Source organism: Sinocyclocheilus grahami, unplaced genomic scaffold (assembly GCF_001515645.1).
Source record: "Sinocyclocheilus grahami isolate Dianchi unplaced genomic scaffold, SAMN03320097.WGS_v1.1 scaffold233.1, whole genome shotgun sequence".
NCBI classification, from domain to species: domain Eukaryota; kingdom Metazoa; phylum Chordata; class Actinopteri; order Cypriniformes; family Cyprinidae; genus Sinocyclocheilus; species Sinocyclocheilus grahami.
In genome coordinates this window covers 1530201-1557167 of record NW_015505412.1, presented here as the reverse complement: position 1 = coordinate 1557167, position 26967 = coordinate 1530201, and the positions used below count along the sequence as shown (strand labels likewise).

The 26967-nt window shown below is 38.6% G+C and overlaps 2 protein-coding genes across 3 annotated transcripts; both read right to left on the bottom strand.

The window, feature by feature from the left end:
- Positions 1-162: 162 nt before the first annotated feature.
- Positions 163-15070, bottom strand: LOC107597564 (regulator of nonsense transcripts 3A-like). Its single transcript, XM_016288694.1, has 10 exons — positions 14926-15070; positions 14705-14803; positions 14460-14570; positions 7557-7612; positions 7324-7482; positions 6903-6954; positions 5438-5519; positions 4943-5231; positions 4560-4637; positions 163-814 (listed from the first exon to the last, which is right to left on the bottom strand). The coding sequence occupies exons 1-10, from the start codon at positions 15068-15070 to the stop codon at positions 650-652; spliced, it is 1236 nt and encodes a 411-aa protein (XP_016144180.1). The 3' UTR covers positions 163-649.
- Positions 15071-17717: 2647 nt separating this feature from the next.
- Positions 17718-26636, bottom strand: LOC107597489 (cell division cycle protein 16 homolog). Of its 2 annotated transcripts, XM_016288569.1 has the most exons (20): positions 26570-26636; positions 26192-26253; positions 25235-25292; positions 24737-24791; positions 24503-24600; positions 24228-24266; positions 23776-23916; positions 23419-23578; positions 23172-23266; positions 22738-22871; positions 22557-22636; positions 22418-22467; positions 22251-22324; positions 21371-21496; positions 21112-21264; positions 20958-21021; positions 20558-20619; positions 18580-18715; positions 18404-18494; positions 17718-18320 (listed from the first exon to the last, which is right to left on the bottom strand). In XM_016288569.1, the coding sequence occupies exons 3-20, from the start codon at positions 25280-25282 to the stop codon at positions 18076-18078; spliced, it is 1851 nt and encodes a 616-aa protein (XP_016144055.1). In that variant the 5' UTR covers positions 25283-25292; positions 26192-26253; positions 26570-26636; the 3' UTR covers positions 17718-18075. The 2 variants fall into 2 exon arrangements, with proteins under 2 accessions (XP_016144055.1, XP_016144054.1); XM_016288568.1 differs by lacking the exons at positions 26192-26253; positions 26570-26636 and having other exon boundaries at positions 17719-18320; positions 25235-25440.
- Positions 26637-26967: the final 331 nt, after the last annotated feature.

The following is a 26967-nucleotide window of genomic DNA, read 5'->3' as shown; positions in this document are numbered from 1 at the left end:
GCATACAAATCTGATCTGAGGTATTGTTGTCACTGAAGTGGTGTGAATCCTTGATAAGCGTTCAGAAGCCGATCAGTTTAGATTTATGACACTGCTGACTTTGTGTATAAAATATTAAGTGGGGATTTCAATGCACTATACTCACACATAGATTCAAGAGACAGAAGTGTAAAAATTAAGAGTTGCATGCTTAAATGTTTCATTAATACAATGTAGCATTTTTATATTCCTAAAGAAAAAATATGTCTCTGTTCCCCATCCCACATTACATATATTTAAAATACAGATTTCACAACACATACAGCTTTTTTTTTACAGTAAAATCTCTCTCTCTCTCTATATATATATATATAATCTATATTCTTTTGTTTAACGGAATCCATTTCTTGCACTACAAAAGGCATACAAATCTGATCTGAGGTATTGTTGTCACTGAAGTGGTGTGAATCCTTGATAAGCGTTCAGAAGCCGATCAGTTTAGATTTATGACACTGCTGACTGTGTATAAAATATTAAGTGGGGATTTCAATGCACTATACTCACACATAGATTCAAGAGACAGAAAAAAAAGGTTGATCTTGACTGTTCTTTCTATACTGGCATGACCCTTGCTTCTGAAAGTAGACTTCTTCCTGTCTTGGTCTTTTTTTCACTCATCGGCACACTTCTCTGAGCCTGTACCAATGACCGTCTTGTAGCAGTGTTCTCCTCCGTGTTCAGGAGAGATTGGTGGGAAGTCAAATGTCTTGTTTCCAGAGCCCATTCGCTTGCGGTTTCTAGCACCAGGTTGGTACAGCTGCATTGCCGGTCGGTCCTGTGCCGTGAAATGAGTAAGACACAAAAGACAAAAGCAATACACTCATATTTCATACCACAAACACAGATTTTTCTCATGACAGGTTACTTAAGAAAGTGCTATTCATGCATATAATCGATTTCCGTCCCCTTCTGAATCACATTTCAGTTAGGCAGACAACCAGCTATTGACAGCCCCTCAAAATCCATTTAGTCCATAACAAAAACATTTTACTGCACTGTATCTGTTATGCTCTTTTTTGCATTTAACATGGTTTGTATTTATGGTGGTGGTGATGGGGGTGACACATAATGGCTAAAGCTCAGGGCTAGTAACCGGACTACTGTTGCTATCATCGCTTCAGAAAATATGTGTAAGTCACTTTGGATAAAATCATCTGCTAAATGACTACTTACTACTTGTATAAACAGAATCCAGCATGTAATCATTTCAATGTGCAAGATATAGGTATTCTTCTATATACATGTAGGATCTGTTCCAAAACCAAGTGAAATGCTATTTACTGTCTACATAGGAAGCAGCCTTTTAAGACAACACTCTACATATGCTTTACATAGGCAGCAATCACACAAATAGTGCTCCTCATTAAAAACATATTGGGAAAAATTAAATTTTTATATATGATTAAATTCTTTCACTATACATAGTGCATAAACATTTAGTGGATAAATATGGTTTAACTGAAATTTCTCTTGCCGCCTTGGATGGATATTTTCCTAAAATAGACCTAGATTTTAAACAGTTTTTTTTTTACATTTTAAAGTCCTTAAAGGGTTAGTTCACCCAAAAATGAAAATTAGCCCATAAATGACTCACCTTCAAGTCATCCTAGGTGTATATGACTTTCTTCTTTCAGATAAATCCAGTCTGAGTTATATAAAAAATTGTCTTTGATCTTTCAAGTTGTTTAATGCCACTCAGCGGGTGTTGCATGCATCAGTCCAAAATAAGTTAAATAAAAAGCACCCATCCATAAAAAAAAGTGTCTCACACAGCTCCGGGGGGTGAACAAAGGCCTCCTGTAGCGAATCGATGCGTTTATGTAAGAAAAATATCCATATTCAAAACATAATAATCACTTTAATGTAGCTTGCGCCAATAGTCCTACACGGAAGGCGGATGACGTTTGTTCACCCCCCGGAGCTGTGCGAGACATTTTTTATGGATGGGCGCTTTTTATTTAACTTCTTTTGGACTGATGCATGCAACACCCGCTGAGTTGCATTAAACAGCTTGAAAGAATAAAGACAATTTTTTATATAACTTTAATATAAGTAATTTATGGGCTAATTAAATATTTTGGGTGAACTAACCCTTTAAACTTTTATTTTCAGGTTGAAAAAAAATATTCGATTTAAGTAACTATAATTTACTCTACATTTCTCTCGCCTCATCCACCATCTAGGACAGATTTATTTTCTCTGAAAAAGCAGAATCCTAAATATTTATTCTTCACTTTATGAAATAAAGTTTCTATGTTTTAAATGTTTCAAAATCCTTAAAATCCACATTTAATTTTTTTCCCTGGTTTAAATGAGATGTTGAATCTAATTTATACATTTTCCTGCCTCATCTGCTATCTTGAATGGATATCCCCCCTGCAATATAGCAGATATTTTTTAAGATTTTATATAATTTTTATAATGTTATATTTTTATGACATTTAAAAAATCTTAATTTTTTATTTCTAGGTTTAAATGAGTTGTTGCATCTCATTTATACATTTTACACTATAATTCTAATGAACATTCCTCATCTGCCATCTTAAATGAATCCCCCACACCATCTCTACATTGGGAGCTAGATGCATACGATGCCTTAAAATGCTGCCCATGTAGGCAACTCACTACGTTTTGGAACAGAGCCGTAGTTTTCATTTTTATAAACTTCTTCTATTGGGAACCACTCCTCATCTGTGCCATTACAGCATTAGCAACATTCTGCTGTCAACAAGCACGTGATGGGGGTGACACATAATGGCTAAAGCTCAGGGCTAGTAACCGGACTACTGTTGCTATCATCGCTTCAGAAAATATGTGTAAGTCACTTTGGATAAAATCATCTGCTAAATGACTACTTACTAAAATGTATAAACAGAATCCAGCATGTAATCATTTCAATGTGCAAGATATAGGTATTCTTCTATATACATGTAGGATCTGTTCCAAAACCAAGTGAAATGCTATTTACTGTCTACATAGGAAGCAGCCTTTTAAGACAACACTCTACATATGCTTTACATAGGCAGCAATCACACAAATAGTGCTCCTCATTAAAAACATATTGGGAAAAATTAAATTTTTATATATGATTAAATTCTTTCACTATACATAGTGCATAAACATTTAGTGGATAAATATGGTTTAACTGAAATTTCTCTTGCCGCCTTGGATGGATATTTTCCTAAAATAAACCTAGATTTTAAACAGTTTTTTTTTTACATTTTAAAGTCCTTAAAGGGTTAGTTCACCCAAAAATGAAAATTAGCCCATAAATGACTCACCTTCAAGTCATCCTAGGTGTATATGACTTTCTTCTTTCAGATAAATCCAGTCTGAGTTATATAAAAAATTGTCTTTGATCTTTCAAGTTGTTTAATGCCACTCAGCGGGTGTTGCATGCATCAGTCCAAAATAAGTTAAATAAAAAGCACCCATCCATAAAAAAAAGTGTCTCACACAGCTCCGGGGGGTGAACAAAGGCCTCCTGTAGCGAATCGATGCGTTTATGTAAGAAAAATATCCATATTCAAAACATAATAATCACTTTAATGTAGCTTGCGCCAATAGTCCTACACGGAAGCAGCTCCGGGCGGATGACGTTTGTTCACCCCCCGGAGCTGTGTGAGACATTTTTTATGGATGGGCGCTTTTTATTTAACTTCTTTTGGACTGATGCATGCAACACCCGCTGAGTTGCATTAAACAGCTTGAAAGAATAAAGACAATTTTTTATATAACTTTAATATAAGTAATTTATGGGCTAATTAAATATTTTGGGTGAACTAACCCTTTAAACTTTTATTTTCAGGTTGAAAAAAAATATTCGATTTAAGTAACTATAATTTACTCTACATTTCTCTCGCCTCATCCACCATCTAGGACAGATTTATTTTCTCTGAAAAAGCAGAATCCTAAATATTTATTCTTCACTTTATGAAATAAAGTTTCTATGTTTTAAATGTTTCAAAATCCTTAAAATCCACATTTAATTTTTTTCCCTGGTTTAAATGAGATGTTGAATCTAATTTATACATTTTCCTGCCTCATCTGCTATCTTGAATGGATATCCCCCCTGCAATATAGCAGATATTTTTTAAGATTTTATATAATTTTTATAATGTTATATTTTTATGACATTTAAAAAATCTTAATTTTTTATTTCTAGGTTTAAATGAGTTGTTGCATCTCATTTATACATTTTACACTATAATTCTAATGGACATTCCTCATCTGCCATCTTAAATGAATCCCCCACACCATCTCTACATTGGGAGCTAGATGCATACGATGCCTTAAAATGCTGCCCATGTAGGCAACTCACTACGTTTTGGAACAGAGCCGTAGTTTTCATTTTTATAAACTTCTTCTATTGGGAACCACTCCTCATCTGTGCCATTACAGCATTAGCAACATTCTGCTGTCAACAAGCACGCCTGGCACAGTAAGGTGCGCTGCCTCTCAGTAAACAGCATGTGTAGCATCCCCTCCCGTGGGTAGAAAGGCTCAAAAACTAGCTGTACCTTTGCTGGCAGAGCCCCTCCTATCTGGTCTGGCCCCTCAGACTGGGAAGTCCTTTTCTCCTGATGCACTAACACAGACTGAGAGACACGTTGTCTTCCGTCAATAATATTGCCAACAGCCAAATTACAGCTAACTACCTCAACACATCAGTGTAGGCTGCATTGAAAGCCCCTGGAGGGAGGCAGATTCGTATTGTATTTCCCACAGACATAATGATGTATAAATCAACTACAGATGTGTAAATATTGAATGCATTAGTGGATTCATCTGCTACACAGACCGGACAAACTGACTGATGACAATAACTGTACATAATACCAGAACCAGGGCAGCAAATGGACTGTGACTGTAAGATATCGCTACTCCGTTAGCATTTATTTACCTTATTGCGAATCCGTTCTTTCCTGCTGCCCATGTCCTCTCGATCCTCCTTGCCCAGTTTGTCTCCGGTCTCTGGGCAGTAAGAATAGCCATGATGTTGGTCTTTCTTGGCTCTGTCCTGGCAGTAGCCTTTACCCCATTTGGTCTCCTCCTTGCGTCGCATGAATTTGTCAAATTCGTAGTGATGCCTCTGTCGTTTGCGCTCCTCATCTCTGCCGCGATGCTCTTTGTCCCTCTGGCGACGGCCGTGACCTTCCCGCTGCTCCTTGTCACTCTCGATTTTACTCCTACTATTTGATTAAGATTTGATTAAGATTTTTGATTACAAGGTCAACATATGCATGGATAAATCTTTCACAATAAGATCATTAAGATGCATTCAAAAAACAGAATTGCCATTTTGTGCCAACTTTAAATGGTAGATGTTGAATCCCAGATTTTTAAACCCCACTGTATCTTTTATGGCAAGTAGTGGCAAGTTTTAGGTAGTTCTTACTTATCCTTGGAATCCTTTGACTTAGTGTGTCCTGCCGGATTTTCCCATCTGTTCTTCTCCGTTTCTCCGCTGTCTCCTTTATCTTTCAGTCTGTCTGAGTCCACGTCATCGTCTCGATCACATTTCTTCAAAAGCTAAAGAAGTCAATATTGCAAATCTCATGTAATGACTGGTTTTCAGTACATTACTGACAATGACAGGTGAAAAACAGTCTGCCATGCTCAATGTCCGAAGATGATGATGAAGTTCAAAGACTAATGTAAAACAAGGTTTATAAGGTAGACAAATCCAAATACGAGTAGGCAATGTGAAATAGTGTGCAGAACGCAACAATACTGGAGGAAATGAAAAGTGAAAATAGGGCAACTTAAATACAGGGCAAACAAGGGAAATAATGACAAGCACCTGTGCTGATTAAATGAATCACCATGAAACTAAGACCAAAATACATGAACGTCTGTACCACAGTCATCTTCAGGATGTGATATGGTTTTAAGTCATACCTTGATCTTTATCTCCTTTTCAGAGAGCTTCTTTTGCTTTTCAGCCTCCTTTCGCTTTCGTCTCTCCTCTTCTCTGCGCTTCCGCTTCTCCTCCTCCCTCTGTCGCTTTTTTTCCAGTTCCCTCCTTCGCCTCTCCTCTCTTTTTTCCTCTCTTATTCTCTAGAATTGAAAAGAATCATGTATATACAGTACAAAATCATAGTGTATAACATGCAATCAGATGATGTTCTTACCTGTTTCTCTAATTTCTTGTTTTTGATGTATTCCAGCAAAGGTGTTGTCCTTTTGGCTGCACATAAAGTCACACAGAGGGAAAATAGAGCTTAGTTTATGGTGAATTTTAATGGAACAATATGTTTCAGCTGAAAAATCTGAATAGTGGTTTTCTGTTGATGAGCAAAATAACATCTATGGCAACATGTGTTTTGAAATCACACAATATGATCAAAATTCACATTTGAGGAACGACTGTGTTATTTAAGAAGTAGAACAAAAAAATAAGAACGTACTTGGTTACTAATGTAACCTCGGTTCCCTGAGATATGGGAACGAGTACTGCGTCTGCTAAGACGCTATGGGAAAACTCCTTTTTTCTCCGATGACTGAAGCCTTTTCAATAACGCGGTGTAACTGTATGAGCCTATGGCGATGAAGCCCACCAGAATGGGCGGGGAAATCTGGCTATATAAGCAGGCATTTCGCCATAGGATCCACAGGTCCAATCCACTTCGATTGAAGCAACGACTGAGTCGTGCAGCTACATAGCACGGCCAGCAATGCAGTACTCGTTCCCGTATCTCAGGGAACCGAGGTTACGTTCCCTATCGATACTTCACTAGTACTGCGTCTGCTAAGATGCTATGGGGAACCAGTACAATCCCGCCATGCTATGCTAGAAGAACGACTAATACTTGAATTTGCCTTAAGCACCCAAGGGGTCCCAGAGGGACCATCTCCTTTATCTTTCAGTCTGTCTGAGTCCACGTCATCGTCTCGATCACATTTCTTCAAAAGCTAAAGAAGTCAATATTGCAAATCTCATGTAATGACTGGTTTTCAGTACATTACTGACAATGACAGGTGAAAAACAGTCTGCCATGCTCAATGTCCGAAGATGATGATGAAGTTCAAAGACTAATGTAAAACAAGGTTTATAAGGTAGACAAATCCAAATACGAGTAGGCAATGTGAAATAGTGTGCAGAACGCAACAATACTGGAGGAAATGAAAAGTGAAAATAGGGCAACTTAAATACAGGGCAAACAAGGGAAATAATGACAAGCACCTGTGCTGATTAAATGAATCACCATGAAACTAAGACCAAAATACATGAACGTCTGTACCACAGTCATCTTCAGGATGTGATATGGTTTTAAGTCATACCTTGATCTTTATCTCCTTTTCAGAGAGCTTCTTTTGCTTTTCAGCCTCCTTTCGCTTTCGTCTCTCCTCTTCTCTGCGCTTCCGCTTCTCCTCCTCCCTCTGTCGCTTTTTTTCCAGTTCCCTCCTTCGCCTCTCCTCTCTTTTTTCCTCTCTTATTCTCTAGAATTGAAAAGAATCATGTATATACAGTACAAAATCATAGTGTATAACATGCAATCAGATGATGTTCTTACCTGTTTCTCTAATTTCTTGTTTTTGATGTATTCCAGCAAAGGTGTTGTCCTTTTGGCTGCACATAAAGTCACACAGAGGGAAAATAGAGCTTAGTTTATGGTGAATTTTAATGGAACAATATGTTTCAGCTGAAAAATCTGAATAGTGGTTTTCTGTTGATGAGCAAAATAACATCTATGGCAACATGTGTTTTGAAATCACACAATATGATCAAAATTCACATTTGAGGAACGACTGTGTTATTTAAGAAGTAGAACAAAAAAATAAGAACGTACTTGGTTACTAATGTAACCTCGGTTCCCTGAGATATGGGAACGAGTACTGCGTCTGCTAAGACGCTATGGGAAAACTCCTTTTTTCTCCGATGACTGAAGCCTTTTCAATAACGCGGTGTAACTGTATGAGCCTATGGCGATGAAGCCCACCAGAATGGGCGGGGAAATCTGGCTATATAAGCAGGCATTTCGCCATAGGATCCACAGGTCCAATCCACTTCGATTGAAGCAACGACTGAGTCGTGCAGCTACATAGCACGGCCAGCAATGCAGTACTCGTTCCCGTATCTCAGGGAACCGAGGTTACGTTCCCTATCGATACTTCACTAGTACTGCGTCTGCTAAGATGCTATGGGGAACCAGTACAATCCCGCCATGCTATGCTAGAAGAACGACTAATACTTGAATTTGCCTTAAGCACCCAAGGGGTCCCAGAGGGACCAAGTATTTTGCAGGGAAGCCCCGCAGGAGGCAATAGGGCCAAACTCACAGAGGTCTGCCCGGAGTAATCGTTCGAAGAGAAATTCGTACAGCCTCGGAACTCAGTGAGGGCCAAGAGCGTACAGGAAAGAAGGCAAACGCCTAAGCACTGGTTGTCATATGACAAGAGCGAGCCTATTTATGCAGACAGGAATCGGGCCTGAGACGTCCAGATTATAAAACCTGGCAAATGTGGATGGCGAGGCCCAGCCGGCCGCTGCACAATTTTTTGCAATGGACACACCGCTAGACCAAGCCCAGGAAGAGGCGACGCCACTAGTTGAGTGGGCTCTTACTCCCATGGGGCATTGTAGGCCCAAAGAAGAGTACGCTAGCGCAATAGCATCAATTATCCATTTGGAAAGTCTCTGCTTCATGACCATAAACCCCTTGGTGCGGACACCGAAGCATACATATAGCTGATCCGACTGCCTGAACGGGGCGGAACGCTCAATATAAACTCTCAACACCCTGACGGGGCAGAGTAAATTCAACTCTTGGTCTTGCTCCGAAGGAGGAAGCACCCATAGAGTTATTACCTGTGCTCTGAACAGAGTAGAGAGCACCTTAGGTATGTAACCATGCCTTGGCTTCAGGACGACTTTAGAGTCGCTGGGCCCGAATTCGAGGCAGGTGGGGCTCACAGAGAGTGCCTGCAGCTCTCCCATATGCTTAACCTATGCTTACACCAGTAGCAGAGCGGTTTCCACCTTGATACGAAGGCGTCCGAGACGCCAGGCGCGTGACAGAACTCGTGGTCGCATGTGAAGCGGGCCCAACTGAAGTACCAGAGACGCGGAGGCAAAGAGGCCCAGCATCTTCTGAAACGCCTTAAGAGGACGAGAGGCTCCAACTTTGAATGAGGCCGCGAGCTGCTGAATGGCCAATGCACATTCTGGTGTGACTACCGCCCTCATTTGGGCTGAGTCGAGAACTGTTCCGTTGGCTGGGGAACAGCACGCTCTTGGTAAAATTAACCCTGAGTCCAGTGGCGAATCGTGGGTTTTAAAATAGAGGAGGCACACTAATTGTATTGGTCTGGGATCCCTGCCGATTATGATTATTATTTGCTTAACCACTTTACGTTGTTGTAATGATGTGCGATCTGATATTATCAAGTAAACTATCACGAAATCACACACAGATTGCACGCACGTTGATTTATTAGTCTATTAAAACTCAAAATTCCAGGCATACTAAATTATGGATGGCAAAAATGCTTCTGTGCTTATGCTTTTTATATGTATACAATTTAATAACAGCACGCTCTTGGTAAAATTAACCCTGAGTCCAGTGGCGAATCGTGGGTTTTAAAATAGAGGAGGCACACTAATTGTATTGGTCTGGGATCCCTGCCGATTATGATTATTATTTGCTTAACCACTTTACGTTGTTGTAATGATGTGCGATCTGATATTATCAAGTAAACTATCACGAAATCACACACAGATTGCACGCACGTTGATTTATTAGTCTATTAAAACTCAAAATTCCAGGCATACTAAATTATGGATGGCAAAAATGCTTCTGTGCTTATGCTTTTTATATGTATACAATTTAATATAGTTAACTTAATCTATATCACACAAAGAGTACCGCTTTTCTGCCAATATCAGCATGATAACACATTTAATAATAATTTCAGTAAAGTTCAGTAAAGTTCAGTAAAGCAATAAGTGACTTACATTTTAGAGCTAATGTATCAGTATTCAACGTTTTACGTTCAACGTTTTAAAAACAAAACATTATTTATCCATCTGTAACTGCAGGTTAAATGCATCCATGTCCCCTCTGAGATACATTAAACTGTAGGCTAAATGCCATTTCAGATGCAGAATCCAGAAATTATTTCTTATGTTGGAATGAAAGACACTAAATACCGGATGAAGTGCTTCTTATTCTTACCCAAAAATACAAAATGGAAGAAAGAGTTAAAACTGAACGCAATCTTGCTACTCAAGCTGTGTATGAACATTTTTATATATATATATATAGATATATATATATATATATATATATATATATATATATATATATATATATATATATATAATTTTGCATTTACTTGTACTTTTACTTTCAATATTTAAGTACATTTAAGATTAAAAAAATACTTTCCGTACTTAAGTACAATAATATTCTAAATGGTGACTTCAACTTCTACCAAAGTCATTTTCTGGTAAGATATCTGTACTTTTACTTGAGTATAGCTTTCAGGTACTTTATACACCACTGGCAATATTGAATCATTGGTGACAGCGTTCTGCTCCGATCCGCTTAGAAGGATCGAGCTGCTCGACGAACAAGAGGTGCTGATCCTCATGTGTAAACACACTGGCAGATCAAAGAGCTGCGTGGAGAGTGAAGCACGCGGGGGCTTTGCCGGCGTTAAATCACTGAAGCCTGATCGCTGATCCCCGTGAGTTCATCGTTTCTTCCTCCGAGGTAACTGGGAGGAGAGAAACGTGAGAGCGGGGGAGGCGAGGCCGCCTCTCGCGAGCGAAACAGGAACAGATTGCTTTCGTAGTGAAAGCAGCTCATCTCTCTAAGCACAGCCTTAGCGACATACACATAAATGCAAAGCTGCCAGCAATAGAGAGGTGACAGTGCTCTGCTCCGATCTGCCTAGAAGGATTAAGCCGGTCCGTGTAATGAGGGGCGCTGATCCTTACGTATAACTGGCAGATTAAGTGGAGCATGCAGGATGTGTGCTGGCATGAAATTGCTCAAGCCTGATCACTCAACCCGTGAGCTCGTCGTTGCTTCCTCCGAGGTAACTGGGAGGAGAGAGACATGAGAGCGGGGGAGGCGGGGCTGCCTTCCGCGAGTGAACAGGGGCAGACTGCTTTCGTAGTGAAAGCATCCCGTCTCTGTGAGCGCAGCCTTAGCGACCCCCACACAAATGCGAAGCTGTCAGTGACAGCTTTCTACTCCGATCCGCCTAGGAGGATTAAGCTGCTCGATGTAACAAGGGGTGCTGATCCTTACATGTAAGACACACCGGCGGATCAAAGTGCAGCGGGGAGAGCAAGCATGCAGGCTCTGTGCCGGTGTGAGATCGCTCAAACCTTGGCTCTGCTGTTTCTCTATCTCCAAGGCTCGCTGAGAGAGGAAAAACGGGAGGCGGGGCTGCTTTCATTGAAGGCGAACCCTGAGTGGAGAATAGCGAGACTCATGCTCTCAGTAGGCGCGTTTCCATTACAGATTTGCGCAAAACTTTGGCGATATTTTATAAATGTTGATAAAAAAGTTTTGCGAAATGACGGCGTTTCCATTAACCAATGTTATGCAACTAAAACGTAACCTTTTGCCACTCGCGATAAGTCATGGCAATGGATTTTGGTGGGAATTTGACGGATTTTGGCTATATTTATTCAAAGGAGGCATATGTGTGTATCTTTACAGAAGCAGCACAGAGAGCCGCTTCAGAAACGTGCGTGGCGCGGCTGGAATAAACACAAGCATTGACTAACGTTAGAGTGGCCGCAATCAGCTTCAGTGGCCATATCAGAGCCACACTGCACCGCAGACGTGTGCAGTGTAATTGTCTAAGCATTAATGGTAGGGAAAGCCCCTTATACTGGAGAGCGACCACGTATGAAGTGTTTCTTGGAGGTTATAGTACATTGAAGAATGATTTTTTACAGACGCCATGTGACCTGTAAATGCGAAAAAAACTTTCCATTGCAGTTTTGCAAATTATTCCTTTTTCGCATTGACTGAAAAACCACCTCATGCGAGCGTAAAAACTTGTTTGTGATATATGGGCGTTTTTGCGAAATTGACGCATTTCCATTAGGCGCGTTTATAATTCGCCATTTCAATTTGCGCAATTTGAAGGGTAATGGAAACACGCCTAGTGAGAGCATTCTGTCTCAGTGATGGTGCAGCTCACTGCCCTTCCGCTGTGGATCAAAGTGCAGCGGGGAGAGCGGGCACGCGGGTTCTGTGCCGGTGTGCGATCGCTCAACCCCGGTTGCTCAGCCCCATGGCTCCGCTGTTTCTCTCTCCGAGCTTTGCTGAGAGAGGAGAAACGAGAGAGCGAGGCTGCCTTCATAAAGGCGGTCCGCGAGTGGAGAAGAGCGAGACTCATGCTCTCAGTAAGAGCATTCCGTCTCAGTGAGCACACGGCTCTGTGTGGGGGCTGCCCAGACAGGCAATGCACTCACTGCCCTTCTGCATCGTGCAGGGTTCCCTGCACAAGCCACACTCGCAGTGCAACATTTGCAACAACGTCGCTAGAAAATGTGCTCTTTTTGAACTTACCTCCTTAGAAATAAGCTCTTTTAGGCTCGCCGGATGGCGGCAGGGGATCAGCTGGGACACTAAGCTGAAGGTGGCGGAGAAGCGGCGAATCAGCCGAGCAGAGGGTTGCTGGTTCAGCTTGATCCGCTGCGAAGGCATTTCAACAGTGAGAGAACTAGTCTCGTAGATCAGCGAAGAACGTCGTCGCTGAAGGAGAAGAAATCTGAGGATCCTATGGCGAAATGCCCGCTTATATAAAACCAGATTGCCCCACCCATTCTGGCGGGCTTCATCGCCATAGGCTCGTGCAGCTCCGCTGCTGAGCTATTGGTTTGTTTTTAATTCACTGCACGAACCAATGGCCATGCAGTTACACTGCGTTATTGAAAAAGCTTCAGTCATTGGAGAAAAAGGAGTTTTCCCATAGCGTCTTAGCAGACGCAGTACGAGTGAAGTATCGATAGGGAACATCTGTTATGATCTAGTTCAAGTAATGTTCACCACAGACATATTTTACTCATCTGTTAAAAACCTATATAATAAGTCCATAGCAGCTCATTACAAATTATCCTACCAGACTGGCCTGCAAATTGATGTCATGATTGAACAGAAAACCACCTCATGCGAGCGTAAAAACTTGTTTGTGATATATGGGCGTTTTTGCGAAATTGACGCATTTCCATTAGGCGCGTTTATAATTCGCCATTTCAATTTGCGCAATTTGAAGGGTAATGGAAACACGCCTAGTGAGAGCATTCTGTCTCAGTGATGGTGCAGCTCACTGCCCTTCCGCTGTGGATCAAAGTGCAGCGGGGAGAGCGGGCACGCGGGTTCTGTGCCGGTGTGCGATCGCTCAACCCCGGTTGCTCAGCCCCATGGCTCCGCTGTTTCTCTCTCCGAGCTTTGCTGAGAGAGGAGAAACGAGAGAGCGAGGCTGCCTTCATAAAGGCGGTCCGCGAGTGGAGAAGAGCGAGACTCATGCTCTCAGTAAGAGCATTCCGTCTCAGTGAGCACACGGCTCTGTGTGGGGGCTGCCCAGACAGGCAATGCACTCACTGCCCTTCTGCATCGTGCAGGGTTCCCTGCACAAGCCACACTCGCAGTGCAACATTTGCAACAACGTCGCTAGAAAATGTGCTCTTTTTGAACTTACCTCCTTAGAAATAAGCTCTTTTAGGCTCGCCGGATGGCGGCAGGGGATCAGCTGGGACACTAAGCTGAAGGTGGCGGAGAAGCGGCGAATCAGCCGAGCAGAGGGTTGCTGGTTCAGCTTGATCCGCTGCGAAGGCATTTCAACAGTGAGAGAACTAGTCTCGTAGATCAGCGAAGAACGTCGTCGCTGAAGGAGAAGAAATCTGAGGATCCTATGGCGAAATGCCCGCTTATATAAAACCAGATTGCCCCACCCATTCTGGCGGGCTTCATCGCCATAGGCTCGTGCAGCTCCGCTGCTGAGCTATTGGTTTGTTTTTAATTCACTGCACGAACCAATGGCCATGCAGTTACACTGCGTTATTGAAAAAGCTTCAGTCATTGGAGAAAAAGGAGTTTTCCCATAGCGTCTTAGCAGACGCAGTACGAGTGAAGTATCGATAGGGAACATCTGTTATGATCTAGTTCAAGTAATGTTCACCACAGACATATTTTACTCATCTGTTAAAAACCTATATAATAAGTCCATAGCAGCTCATTACAAATTATCCTACCAGACTGGCCTGCAAATTGATGTCATGATTGAACAGCTCTATAGTAGAATAGCAATTCTCAACATCAAAAATGTTCTCAACAAAATAAACTAAAACTAGCTTTGTAATACACTTGTCCTGTAAATACATGTCCTGAGTCTGACATACATTTATCCACAAACAGACTAAGAGTGCTAAACAATTTCCAAAACAGTACCTATGAGTTCTCGGGTTTTAGCTTCAATCTCTCCCAGGAGTGTTTCTGGATTTGCCATTGATTTCTCCTCATCACAAGAGTAATTTTCCAGAAATCGCCTGTATTCTGGGTCTGAAAAATGTTTTTAAATAAAGTGTTAAACAAATGTATTAGCTTTCTGTAGTATATATTTTACTTAGTAAAGTCACTTTTTATAAATACTTGAAACTTATAAATGATGTTTTATAAATTAAAAATAGAAACACCTTCTTCAATAGTTCCTGCTTTGGCATCTTTCTTCTTTAACTTTTTCTTGGAAACCTTCTGAAATGGAGCAAATTCTACAACAGCTGGATACTCTTGGCCTAAATGTAAAAAATATAAAACAAATATTTAATGGACTTGTTATATATTAGACTAAATATAAACCATTTATATTACCACTACATCCTCATCACTCTCCCAGCCTACCAAACAACTGCGCCACTTACCTTGGTGAAGATCTCCTTTTTCTCCTCCTTGTGCCTCGGGTTCACCGCGACGTTGTCCTGCTCCCTCTGACACTCTCTGAACTGGATCTCCACGCTGCCTCTCTCCCTGCTTCCTGTCCTCTGCTCCTTTTCAGACCTCATATCTCCATTTCGCCCTCTTAGCTGGCCGAAATCCGCAAACTCTCGCGGGAAGTCACCCAAAGACCGCGAGGCTCGCACGTTGGTATTTATTCTCTTGTCTCGTCAAGAGGAATAGCCTATGTTTCGTTGCATTTTGTTTATACAACAAAAACAGAATTATGAAGCAGAGCTACGTTATTTTAAATAGTAAAACTAAATAGAATATGGTTATTTGGGCATTATATATTTAGTTCATCTTTTGATGTAGATACTAGAGATACACTTTAATATATTACTCAAGTAAAACAAATCTTTTCATTTGAGCAAGGTGGAGGGGGATAAAAACAGCGACCATGACTGTCATCGTGTAGTGCCGGGAGCCGCGGTGTCGTCCTCGGAGTCGCTGTCGGTGCAGCTCGGCTGGACGCACGGTGGATCCGGTCCGAACGGGCTGCCGGTGCTGACTGAGCTCCATACGCCTGGGCTGCTGGGCTGACTCACGGAGTGACCGTAACAGTCACGACTAGGAACTGCAAGAAACACGAGGCCACAATCTGTCTGTGTATCTATATTCTGTTTCCATTCCCTTACTCACCTGCAGATTTATCTATCCATCCGTCGGCGAAAGCATTCAGTATCAATTATACAGATATAACCTATCCATTATTTATTGTCAAAAAATGTAGACCTGCCCCGTCTAGCTACAGAAGTATATAACTGTTTATTTATCTGCAAAATTATTTATCCGTTCGTCTACAAAAAGATCTATCCACCCATCGGCGAATCTACTACACTCATAAATCGACTCATTTATTAATCACACAAATGTGTGTCCATCTGTATCTTTCCACAGCTAGACCTCTATTTATCGGCAAATATATCAGTCCATCTATGAAAAAGCATGCATACAGACAAACCAAACTGTATTCAGACACCTTCAACATTTCTCACATTATCACAGCTTATTTGCTATAGTTTAAAAAATGGTAATAAAATATGACAAGAACTCAATAACAGATTACTTTGATAAAAAGTAGGCTATGCAATGGATTACAATCAACCAAAAATGATCCAGCTGTTCAATTTAAGTAGCCTACACAATTAGATAATACCAATTTAGATCAACTAATTACCAAGCAATGCTTAATTTTGTTCAGTCTGTGGTTCAGTCAAAAAGGTCGCATTAGCAATAAAAATAAAAAAAACATGGTCAGGTCAAAGTGTCTGAATAAATTTCTATCAGTTTTACTGGTAGTCCACTGTATGAAGAATGTTTGGGTATAATGTCACAGTTTTATTTATTTATTTTATCCTCACTTACAAAAATGAACTAGTGTCGTGCACCCACAAGTAAATAAAAATATCAAAAATTATATCTTGTGTCTGATTAATTTTTGTTTTGACTATGTCCATTCATTTATTTATCTGCAAATGTATCTATCGTCTGCATACATATATACAGTACTTAATCAACAAATATGATCTGACAATAAAAGTAGGCATCCAGCCGTTTATCTATCTGTCCATCTATCTTTCTGCTAAAGTATTAGCCTATCAACTCATTTATTTAGCTAAACAAATGTGTCTGTCCATCTGTCTTCTGTTTCCACAGATATATCTGCAAAATTGTCAATCTTCCCATTAATCTATATGCAAAAAGTATCTATCCAACCATTTACTTGCACAATTCACATCTGCAAAAGCATCCATCAGCAAATCCATCATCTATCTGCAAAACCATTCAGTTATCTCAACTGAATCTAAGAAAAGTATCTACTATCATTTTTTAATCCACAGAAGTATCAGACCCACTCTATATTAAGTGTCTTCTTTAACCACTAAAAGTGTCATTTTGATACAATGCAATTACGGTGCTGAAAAAGTACAGCTCACAAACATAACATTGAAAACGGCGAATTCACGTCCACGATTCTAAATGTACAATAGTTTACTGAGCAACAATAAATTTATATTAACATTAAATTTAAAACAAAAAGGTTACACTTTATTTGAAGGTGTCCTTGTTACAGTGTAATTATACATTTAAGTACGGAGTAATATTAATTAACTACATGTACTTAAGGTTAGGATTAGGGTTTGAATAGGGTTACTTGCATGTTATTATGCATAATTTATTATTATTATAATAGTAAGTAACGTGTAACAAGGACACCTTAAAATAGTGCTACCAAAACAAAACAAAAAACAGCTACACATAGTTATATCTAATTACACCTGTCCTTAACTTCAGCATCCCGTCTCTATAGCAGCAAGTGATTTGCAATACATCATACAATCATACTGTATTTTTTATCAAATAAATACAGCTTTAGTGAGCATAAGAGATTTCTTTCAAAAACCATGTTTATAAAAACTTTAATTATTCCAAATGTTTGACTGGCAGTGTATACTGTTATCACATAATTCATATTAATTATCATATTCTTGTATTTCACTACAAATCTGGTTAGACAAACTAACCAAGCTTTTATAAAGCGTTACAAAAACAAATTTCCCAAAATGAATAAAGTTGATCAAATCTGTGGGTTGGTTTTGGTGAAATGCACAGATTACCTTGCATTCTCAAGTTCAAACACAGATTTGAGATGACTGATAAAATCACTGATCAAAGTCGTTGCAAGTAACTTCCTTTGGTTGACTAATTTCAGGGTTTTCTAAACTAAATGCAAATGTCAGCAGATAAATGTTATAGCCTGATTGGCAATGTAAAAATCACATTTTGTTCAGCCTCATCCACAAAACAGGTGTTTTAATAGAGCACCAATGAGAACACACTAATCTGTGTAAAAATATGGATGCAGGGTTTATTGATTAAATCATTCGAACCCTTTTGCATTCACTTCTTTACATTTATTCATAGTAAAAAAATCCACAGGGGTCCGACACGGAGGACACGGCAGGAGTGGCGGATGGAGGGAGGGTGGGTTGGTTGTGTCCTCTTTAGCGTCACATTCTATCATCATCTCACGCTCAAAGTTCCTCTTTGACCCATTTATAGGTCTCAATCACGTGCTGGTGTCAGACATGGACGTCTCCAGCATCATATCGCTCTCATGCATGTCACATTCTAAAAGGAAGCGCTGGAAAGCATCGGTTTGTTTGTCAGCATTGAAAGACTGCGTTTCCAGGCACACGTTCACCTCTTCTATGGGTTGTGCTCTGCTCTCATTGCCGTCAGCAGAAGTGTTGAGCATCTTCATCAGTGCAGGCGAGCTGAGGGTCTTTCTCACTTTGTCTTTAATATCAGTTCCTGCAAAACAAGACAACTTAATAGTTGCAAAGAAAATTTGTGAATCAGATGCAGCATTCAAAGCGCATGGATGGTTGTCTTACCAATGTAAGCATCCGAGTCGCTGATATACATCTCAATGCAGTGACCCAGCATGGTTACGGAAAATGTGTCATCTCGTTTAAGACCAAGTGCCTAACGAAGGAGTTTAAATGTTTGAAGTGAATCATAATTGATTAAAAAAACAGACAAACAAATTATGATGGTTATATATTCTCACAGTGTGAAAGTAGTCGATGGCACTCTCAAAATCTCCCATGAGGCTGTGCACATAACCGATGGCTGAGTAAGTGGAGGCATTCTGTGGGATGAGGACCAAAGCTTGCCTGTGGTATTCGAGAGCCTGTTCATATTTCCTACACAAACAAGATGAAAGCAATCACTGACCTGATTTGTGTCTATTGCAACAGATCAACATCTAGACAAGCTCGCTGTAGAAGCAGTGCAAAATCGTAATCAAATGTCGACTTGAGAGTATAAACACTGCACATTATTATCGATTTTTTTAGTGTGGGTCTAGTTTGCCACTTTTAGTAGTATGTAGTAGATTTAGAATTCTGAACATTCTATCAATGTTGAAATTTCCAAACTTAAAAAAATCTCTCTCTCTGTATATATTATTTATTTTTTAACAAGCAAAGACAAAAGAAATAATTAAAGAGCCCTTTATAACTATAGAATCATGAGTGGAATGATCTTCAAGTGTGAATTGCGAGCCCTTTGATATCCAGTGGGTGGACATGCATAATTCATGAAACACTAGTGACAGAACAAAACAAGCACTCTATTAAAGCAGAGAAAACAAGACACAAATCAGAGAAAGGATGTCATGTGACCATGCCCAGTTCATGCTCTTCATTAAAATACCACTCCTGATCATTTTAGTAGCAGACACTTGTTAGTTACAATTCCAGGTTAGTGCGTCACTATGGCTCCCATCTATTTGCCTGTGGTATTCGAGAGCCTGTTCATATTTCCTACACAAACAAGATGAAAGCAATCACTGACCTGATTTGTGTCTATTGCAACAGATCAACATCTAGACAAGCTCGCTGTAGAAGCAGTGCAAAATCGTAATCAAATGTCGACTTGAGAGTATAAACACTGCACATTATTATCGATTTTTTTAGTGTGGGTCTAGTTTGCCACTTTTAGTAGTATGTAGTAGATTTAGAATTCTGAACATTCTATCAATGTTGAAATTTCCAAACTTAAAAAAATCTCTCTCTCTGTATATATTATTTATTTTTTAACAAGCAAAGACAAAAGAAATAATTAAAGAGCCCTTTATAACTATAGAATCATGAGTGGAATGATCTTCAAGTGTGAATTGCGAGCCCTTTGATATCCAGTGGGTGGACATGCATAATTCATGAAACACTAGAGTGACAGAACAAAACAAGCACTCTATTAAAGCAGAGAAAACAAGACACAAATCAGAGAAAGGATGTCATGTGACCATGCCCAGTTCATGCTCTTCATTAAAATACCACTCCTGATCATTTTAGTAGCAGACACTTGTTAGTTACAATTCCAGGTTAGTGCGTCACTATGGCTCCCATCTATTTTAAATGGGATATAATGAGGTATTTCAGCTGCAATATTTGCCAATATGTAGTGTAGTGTATGTACACTACCACTCAAAAGGTTTGGGTTTTGTAAGATTTATGTGTAATGTTTTTGAAGTCTCTTACACTCAAGAAGGCTGCATTAATTAGATTTTTTTTTAAATGCAATAAAAAAGTTAATATTGTGGAATAGTATTATTCTGATTTTACATAATATTTTAAAATATAACTTATTCCTGTGATGGCAAAGCTGAATTTTCAGCAGTAGGTCTTCAGTGTCACATGATCCTTCAGAAATCATTCTAAAATGCTGATTTAGTGCTCAAGAAACATTTATTCTAATCAATGTTGAAATACTTTTGTGGAAACTGATCATTTTTTCAGGATTCTTTGACGAATAGAAGGTTTAATAAAGAACAGCATTTATTTCAAACAATCTTTTGTAAGATTATAAATGTCTTTACTATTACTGCACAACTTTTTGCACCCTTGATCAACTAAATGCAGCTCATGAAAATAATTTATTTCTGTCAACCCCAAACATTTGAATGGTAGCGTAGGTTATGAAAAACGAAAGTAAATGTACTAAAAACTCAAATGTACTGTAAAATCAGGATTCTTTCAACTTACTTCAATTTTCGACAGACATGACCCAAATTGTTTAAGAGCGGCTCCCATTTGTCTACCGTCACCTAAAAAAAAAGGAAGATTCATTAAAAGAACAGAACATTTTACAAGGGTATGATTCCTACAATGTACCAAAAGTGAGAAATACGGCCATTAAAGTTAATATGCTATAGAGGACAGACACATTTTTTACTTTGACACTACTGAATTTGAGTAACGATCAATACAAGAATCTGTTTGTCTATTGGAAATTTGTGTAAAAGAGGTATTTTCATTGTTTCATCAGTTGAACGATGCACCCAAGAACATAAAAGAGCATCATGACGTCTACTCTGACTAACGTCTGTTCTGACCAAAAACAAGCAGATAAACAACTAGATGATAGAAGCAACAAGATGGTTACCTCATTTCCAATGGCCTTGATCTTATCCATAGCATCTAGAAACAACTTCTCGGCTGTTTTATAACTGCAACAAAGCAAAGCGTTCATCAGCAAAGCTTGTACAAAACCACTAACAACTGATGAATATAGAGTGAATGCTTTTGTAATCACTTACTCTCCATTTTGGAAGGCAACCACAGCTACCTCATGTATGACAAAGGGGTCCTCAGGCGCAATGCTGAGGGCCTGGCTAAAGAAACGTTCTGCCAGCTTGGGGTTGTTAGTGAGTCCATACTCCAAACCAATGTACAGCATGGGCAAGTGACATCTGATCAAACAGGAAGTCAGAATGTTTTTTTTTGGCCTAAACTAGAGGCAAATATTTGTCTTGTCCTAATGAATTTAACTGTCACAAGCACTGCAGGTCTACAAACCCTTTCATGAGCTGGGCAGCAGTGAAGTACGCAGCCATGGCCTGATCGTGTTCGCTCTCCACAGCAAACGAGTGGCCGTATGCTATCCATGCCGGTCCGTATGTGCGCTCCAGTGTGGTGGCTTTACTGTAGAAGGGGATTTTGATGTTAACCATGAGTTTCCTCAGCTACAAATCTACTGCTATTATTACGAAACCTTTTGCCAGATTTAGCACAGAAACACGTTTCACGAAAATGACCTCTATGGGAAATTGAGTTCTGCAGGGTCAGCACTAAAAAGTGGTTTTCCCCCAGAATATTTGCATTTATGTAATAGGGTAAAAGTTTACAATACTTTTTCACTTATTTTGTATTTCTTTCGAAGATATGAGTGACTTCTTTAGTAAGAAATGTATGTTAGACAACATTATGTGACAATTTCAGTAAAACAATTGAATGTTATTGAACTAAGTCTCTTATGCTCATCAGGGCTGCATTTATTTGAACAGAAATACAGTAACTGTAATGCTACATATTAATATTATATATTAGTTAAAGCATATTAAATATTATTACAATTCAAATAACTGTTTTCTATTTGAATATATTTAAAATTGTAATTTATTCCAGAGGAGGCAAAGCTAAACTTTTTTCTAATCCTTCTTATATGCTGATTTGGTGCTCAACAGCTGTGTTTTGCTACTTAATATTTTAGAAAGTTTAAACAATATTCATTTGAATTGTTAATTTTTTGTAACAATCATTAAAAGTCTTTACTGTCACTTCAGGTCATTTAATGCATCCTTGCTAAATAAAGTAACCATTTCTTAAAAAAAAAAATCTTACTGACCACAAACTTTTGAATGGAATTGCAAGTTTACATAATTAATTACAGTTGTACCTCAGATACCGCCTTGCGTGTTCGTTTTTATGCCCAACCATGAGGTAGTAACAACCAACAGCAAACCACGAAACCTTGAAAAGGTTCACAGAGAAAGAAATTATGAGAAAGCAATCACATAAAACTTAGCTGAAACTTGTGTTGTTATGAAAGAGAATATAACTCACTGGATTGCTGGGATACAAATCCACCAGTTTATGAGACAGGTAAAACAACTCTAAAGAGACAACGGATGATAAATGTTATGATTCCACATTAAAAGTCGACATTTAAATGAAAGCTGAAATCAATATTGTAGTCTCATACCATTTGCTTTGCTCAGCTCAACAAGGGTTCCTATGTGCACTGGTAAACAGTTAGCATGAAACGGGTCCTTCACCATAACCCTAGATAAAAAAAAAAAAAAAAGAAAAACATCAGAGGATTTCGAATTCTCCCTAAATGTCAAACCAAACATTAGAAACCAATGTCGGTTTTGCAGACTTACATTGACGTAAGAGAGTAGCACATTTTAAAGTCACAGTTGTAATAATGTCGCTCTGCGAGGGAGACGACAACATCCAAGTTGTCCTGGAGACCGTTGACTATTTCTGGGACGACCATCTCGCTAGGTTTGTTATACTGGAAAAGGAGAGTTGCTGATTAGCTCTTCAGTGAGCACTTCAAAACCATTGACTGAATAAACAGGTACTTCAAATTCTCATAGTAATTTGTGCACGTTCCTTTTTTAAACTGAAGAATAAACACAACAAAATCGGGAAAAATTATGAACAGCATCTGATCCACACGATGACGTGGATGTTCAATCAAAGCTTTTTCATATGTAAATCTTAGCAAACCATCTTTGGTACACAAATCTTTTACTTCTTTTTGTCCTAATTGAACCTTACTAAAGTTTCGATAGAAAAAAGGCCTTCTTACCTTCTTTAACTTATTTTCAAAAAGGAAATGCAGCAATTCCACTTCCTCTTCTGTACATTGTTGACTTAAGGGCAGAGAATCCAAGAAATCTTTCTCTACAACAAAATAACATTTTATGAATTTAAAAGCATTTATATACATACATATTTTTTAGGGTCCACTAAAAATGTTAGTTAAGCTGTAAGCAACTTAATGTACAAAAACAGAATTTCAAAAACTGAATGAAAGTATGAAATGCTTCTCTCACCCTCTTGGGCGGTCAGCATGTGATGGGACGTCAAAAGGTCAAAGGCTTCAAAGCAGTAGACGTCCAGTTTCAAGGCCTCTTTGTAGCTAGACGTGGCTAGGGGTCTGTTGTCCATGGCATCATAGATCTTCCCCCGCAAGAGACAGATGGAACTATTGATCTAAATGAAAAGGCCACAGGGAGTAAAAGATCCAGTCAAACTGTTTATTTCTAAAGACCAACTGGACTCATTCATTCAGGTATAGTGTAAATCTAAAAAATAAAACATAATAAACACAATCAATGAACAAGAAAATCAGGGGGAAAAAACAATGCCGTTTTGATCCTAAAATAAATAAATAAAAGAGTTAGGCTCACTGAAGCAGGAGACATTTCCCATTCCTTTACGGTTTCTCTTGAGCCGTTATCCTCCTTTACATTCTTCTCCAATAATTTTTTACTGGCTGCTTCCTCCATGTCCAGTATGTCAAGAGCTGGTTGATATTCTTTGGCAGCATACTGCAGATTACAAAAAAATGTAATAGTACAATCAATGATTATTTCCTTATATAGGTTTTCAGAAAAATTGGTCTGTAAGTTACACAAATGCTCCACCCATTTATTAAATATTTTGGCTAGTTTGATTACGCTTTCAGATACCAATACACTTATTTATTTACATTTACATAGTAAAATCCATTTTACAAATCTTCCCACAAAAAGGCAAAAATATATATTGTATATATAATGCATTTATATGCAATTTCACAATATTTGATTTTATATAATGCATAAAATAAAGCTTTCATGACATTAATGTAAATACTCACGTGACATCTTGCAGCTAGATACTGACAGGCTCCATACAACTGAGAAACAAAAACGAAGCTATAAATAACAAGCACTGTATACTAATTCATTAACTCCCTTGAACACGATGATTTCTTTACTTCATTCTACTGCACTTCCAACATTTCAGCATGGAAATACATTTGTGTCAATTAATTGATCGGGTTAGGTTTTTGAAGGACTGCAACTCAGAGACTTAAGAATATCTGTTACTACTGAAATGACTTTCATCAATCGATCAGTCAGTAGCTCTTACCTTGTCAAGTTTGCGAGATCTGAGCGCATGAGAAGCTCTGTGATACTGTGCTGTCAAATAAAGGCACTGTGCTAACCAATAGATGTCTTGAGGATCCTCTATAAGAGATTAAACAGTCTGGGATTAGTCCAGTATGCAATTAAGAGTCAAGGTAATTTAATTAACACAGAATATGAATTGTATCTACTGCTGTTTGACAGTATCCATAGTGTTCAGGAGGATGAAGATACTTACCATGTGATAAGGATGCTACTTTGTCAGCCCAGAACAGAGCACTTTGATACTGTTGCTATAAAACAGATCATGCGATAATTATAGAGAAAAACTTCATTTCATTTATATTGTCACTATGAAGATAAAACTTGATGTAGAAGATCATTTAGCCACATTAGTGCAGTCTGACGTGCACACGCCCTCATAGAGGTTATATTACCTATTTATTTCTGAGAATAACAGTCCAAAACAACATGATGCCATATCTATTAATTATGTTATTTAAAAATAAATTAAGAAGCTTTCAAATCTGTTAGCATGAAAGTCAGCTGGCTAGCTTCAAGAATACACCCAGGTGTTCCGAGCTTAATGTACTAACTCTACCTTTTTCATTTTCAATAATATTCTGATTACGTAGTATCATATAAACAGCTTTATAAAATCAGAAATTAATCAAATCTTACTTGAAATACAAATTGATGCTACAGTCTTAATGCTAAATATACTGCCTCTTCTTACCTGATCAATGTAGTGTCTCACTCTTTTACGAAGCCTGTCAAGATTCATGGTGATTGTACTGTTTGTCAAATACAAAAAACTGTCATTCTTGTCAAATGCAATAGATTGAAAATTAGTTTTGTAAGACTGATCCTCTGTATGTAGATTGAAGCCCGCGGTTAGCATAAAACGTGTGTTACATTGATAACACTCCGTACAGAAACACGGATTTTGTGAAGTTCCGTTATTTTTTTTTATTATTATCTGTATGGATTGGAAGTAACAACGAAAAATGCAACAAAAATGCAAGTTTCAGTGAAAATACATTTTTTTACACACTTAGAATATTGTAACATATATATATATATATATATATATAAACACAGCAATACATAAACACACAACCTCGCAAACGTGAATCCTCTTTGGGTTATAAACACATCGCCGCTCTCTTGTGGTACACAGAAAAATTGCATTGAAAGTTTCTTTCCGCCATTAAAGTAATAGTTCACCCAAAATAAAAATGGTCATCGTTTACTCACCCTCATGTTGTTCCTGATACTTTTTTTTTGTTGAGATTTGAGAATATCAGTGTATGTAGATTGAAGCCCGCGGTTAGCATAAAACGTGTGTTACATTGATAACACTCCGTACAGAAACACGGATTTTGTGAAGTTCCGTTATTTTTTTTTATTATTATCTGTATGGATTGGAAGTAACAACGAAAAATGCAACAAAAATGCAAGTTTCAGTGAAAATACATTTTTTTACACACTTAGAATATTGTAACATATATATATATATATATATATATAAACACAGCAATACATAAACACACAACCTCGCAAACGTGAATCCTCTTTGGGTTATAAACACATCGCCGCTCTCTTGTGGTACACAGTAAAATTGCATTGAAAGTTTCTTTCCGCCATTAAAGTAATAGTTCACCCAAAATAAAAATGGTCATCGTTTACTCACCCTCATGTTGTTCCTGATACTTTTTTTTTGTTGAGAATTGAGAATATCAGGCAGACGTCAGCCTAAAATCTCATGTTTCACAGAAGAAAGTCATGCACAATCATACTAAAACTGTTTTAAATACATTAAATTGATATAATCAGTTATTTTACTGTGTTGGACTGCTTCTGTTCACTAAAAAAAAAGATCAGCCCGTGAAATTGAACTTTCAGAAGAACTGAAGAATTAAAAAAGCTTCAAAAGGTTATAATATTATTGGCAAAGGTTTAAATCTCCCTATACACATTAATGGATAAAAGAAACACTGGGCACAATCCAGGCCTAACTGAGCAAGCGAAAAAAAGAGGGAAGATGTCATAGGCCAGCTACGCTACTGACCACGATGCAGAGCATTTTGGCTGGCATCAATATTCTCAGCACTGCAGATTTGTCACCCTTCGACAAGGAGGAAACCACTTCTGAAAAAGATGAACATTACATCATGCCTGAATTTTGCTAGAAGCTTTTTTTTTAAATATAAATAATTGTGGTCTCAGGACACTAAAATTAACCCAGTGTCCTGAATGTTTGGTGCAAACCAAATATAACTGCAGCCCTACCATCATGCTTCAGGGTTGCTTTTCAGTGATTTATGAAGGGAGATATTAATATTCTGTACTAATCATTTTGATTCAGAAGCATGTTCAATTTGTGATACTGTTTCATAGTGAAAGCTTGCAAAGCCTCTTCTTGTCCAAGCATAGATGCCCTGTTAAAGAATAACAGGGTTGTTAGAG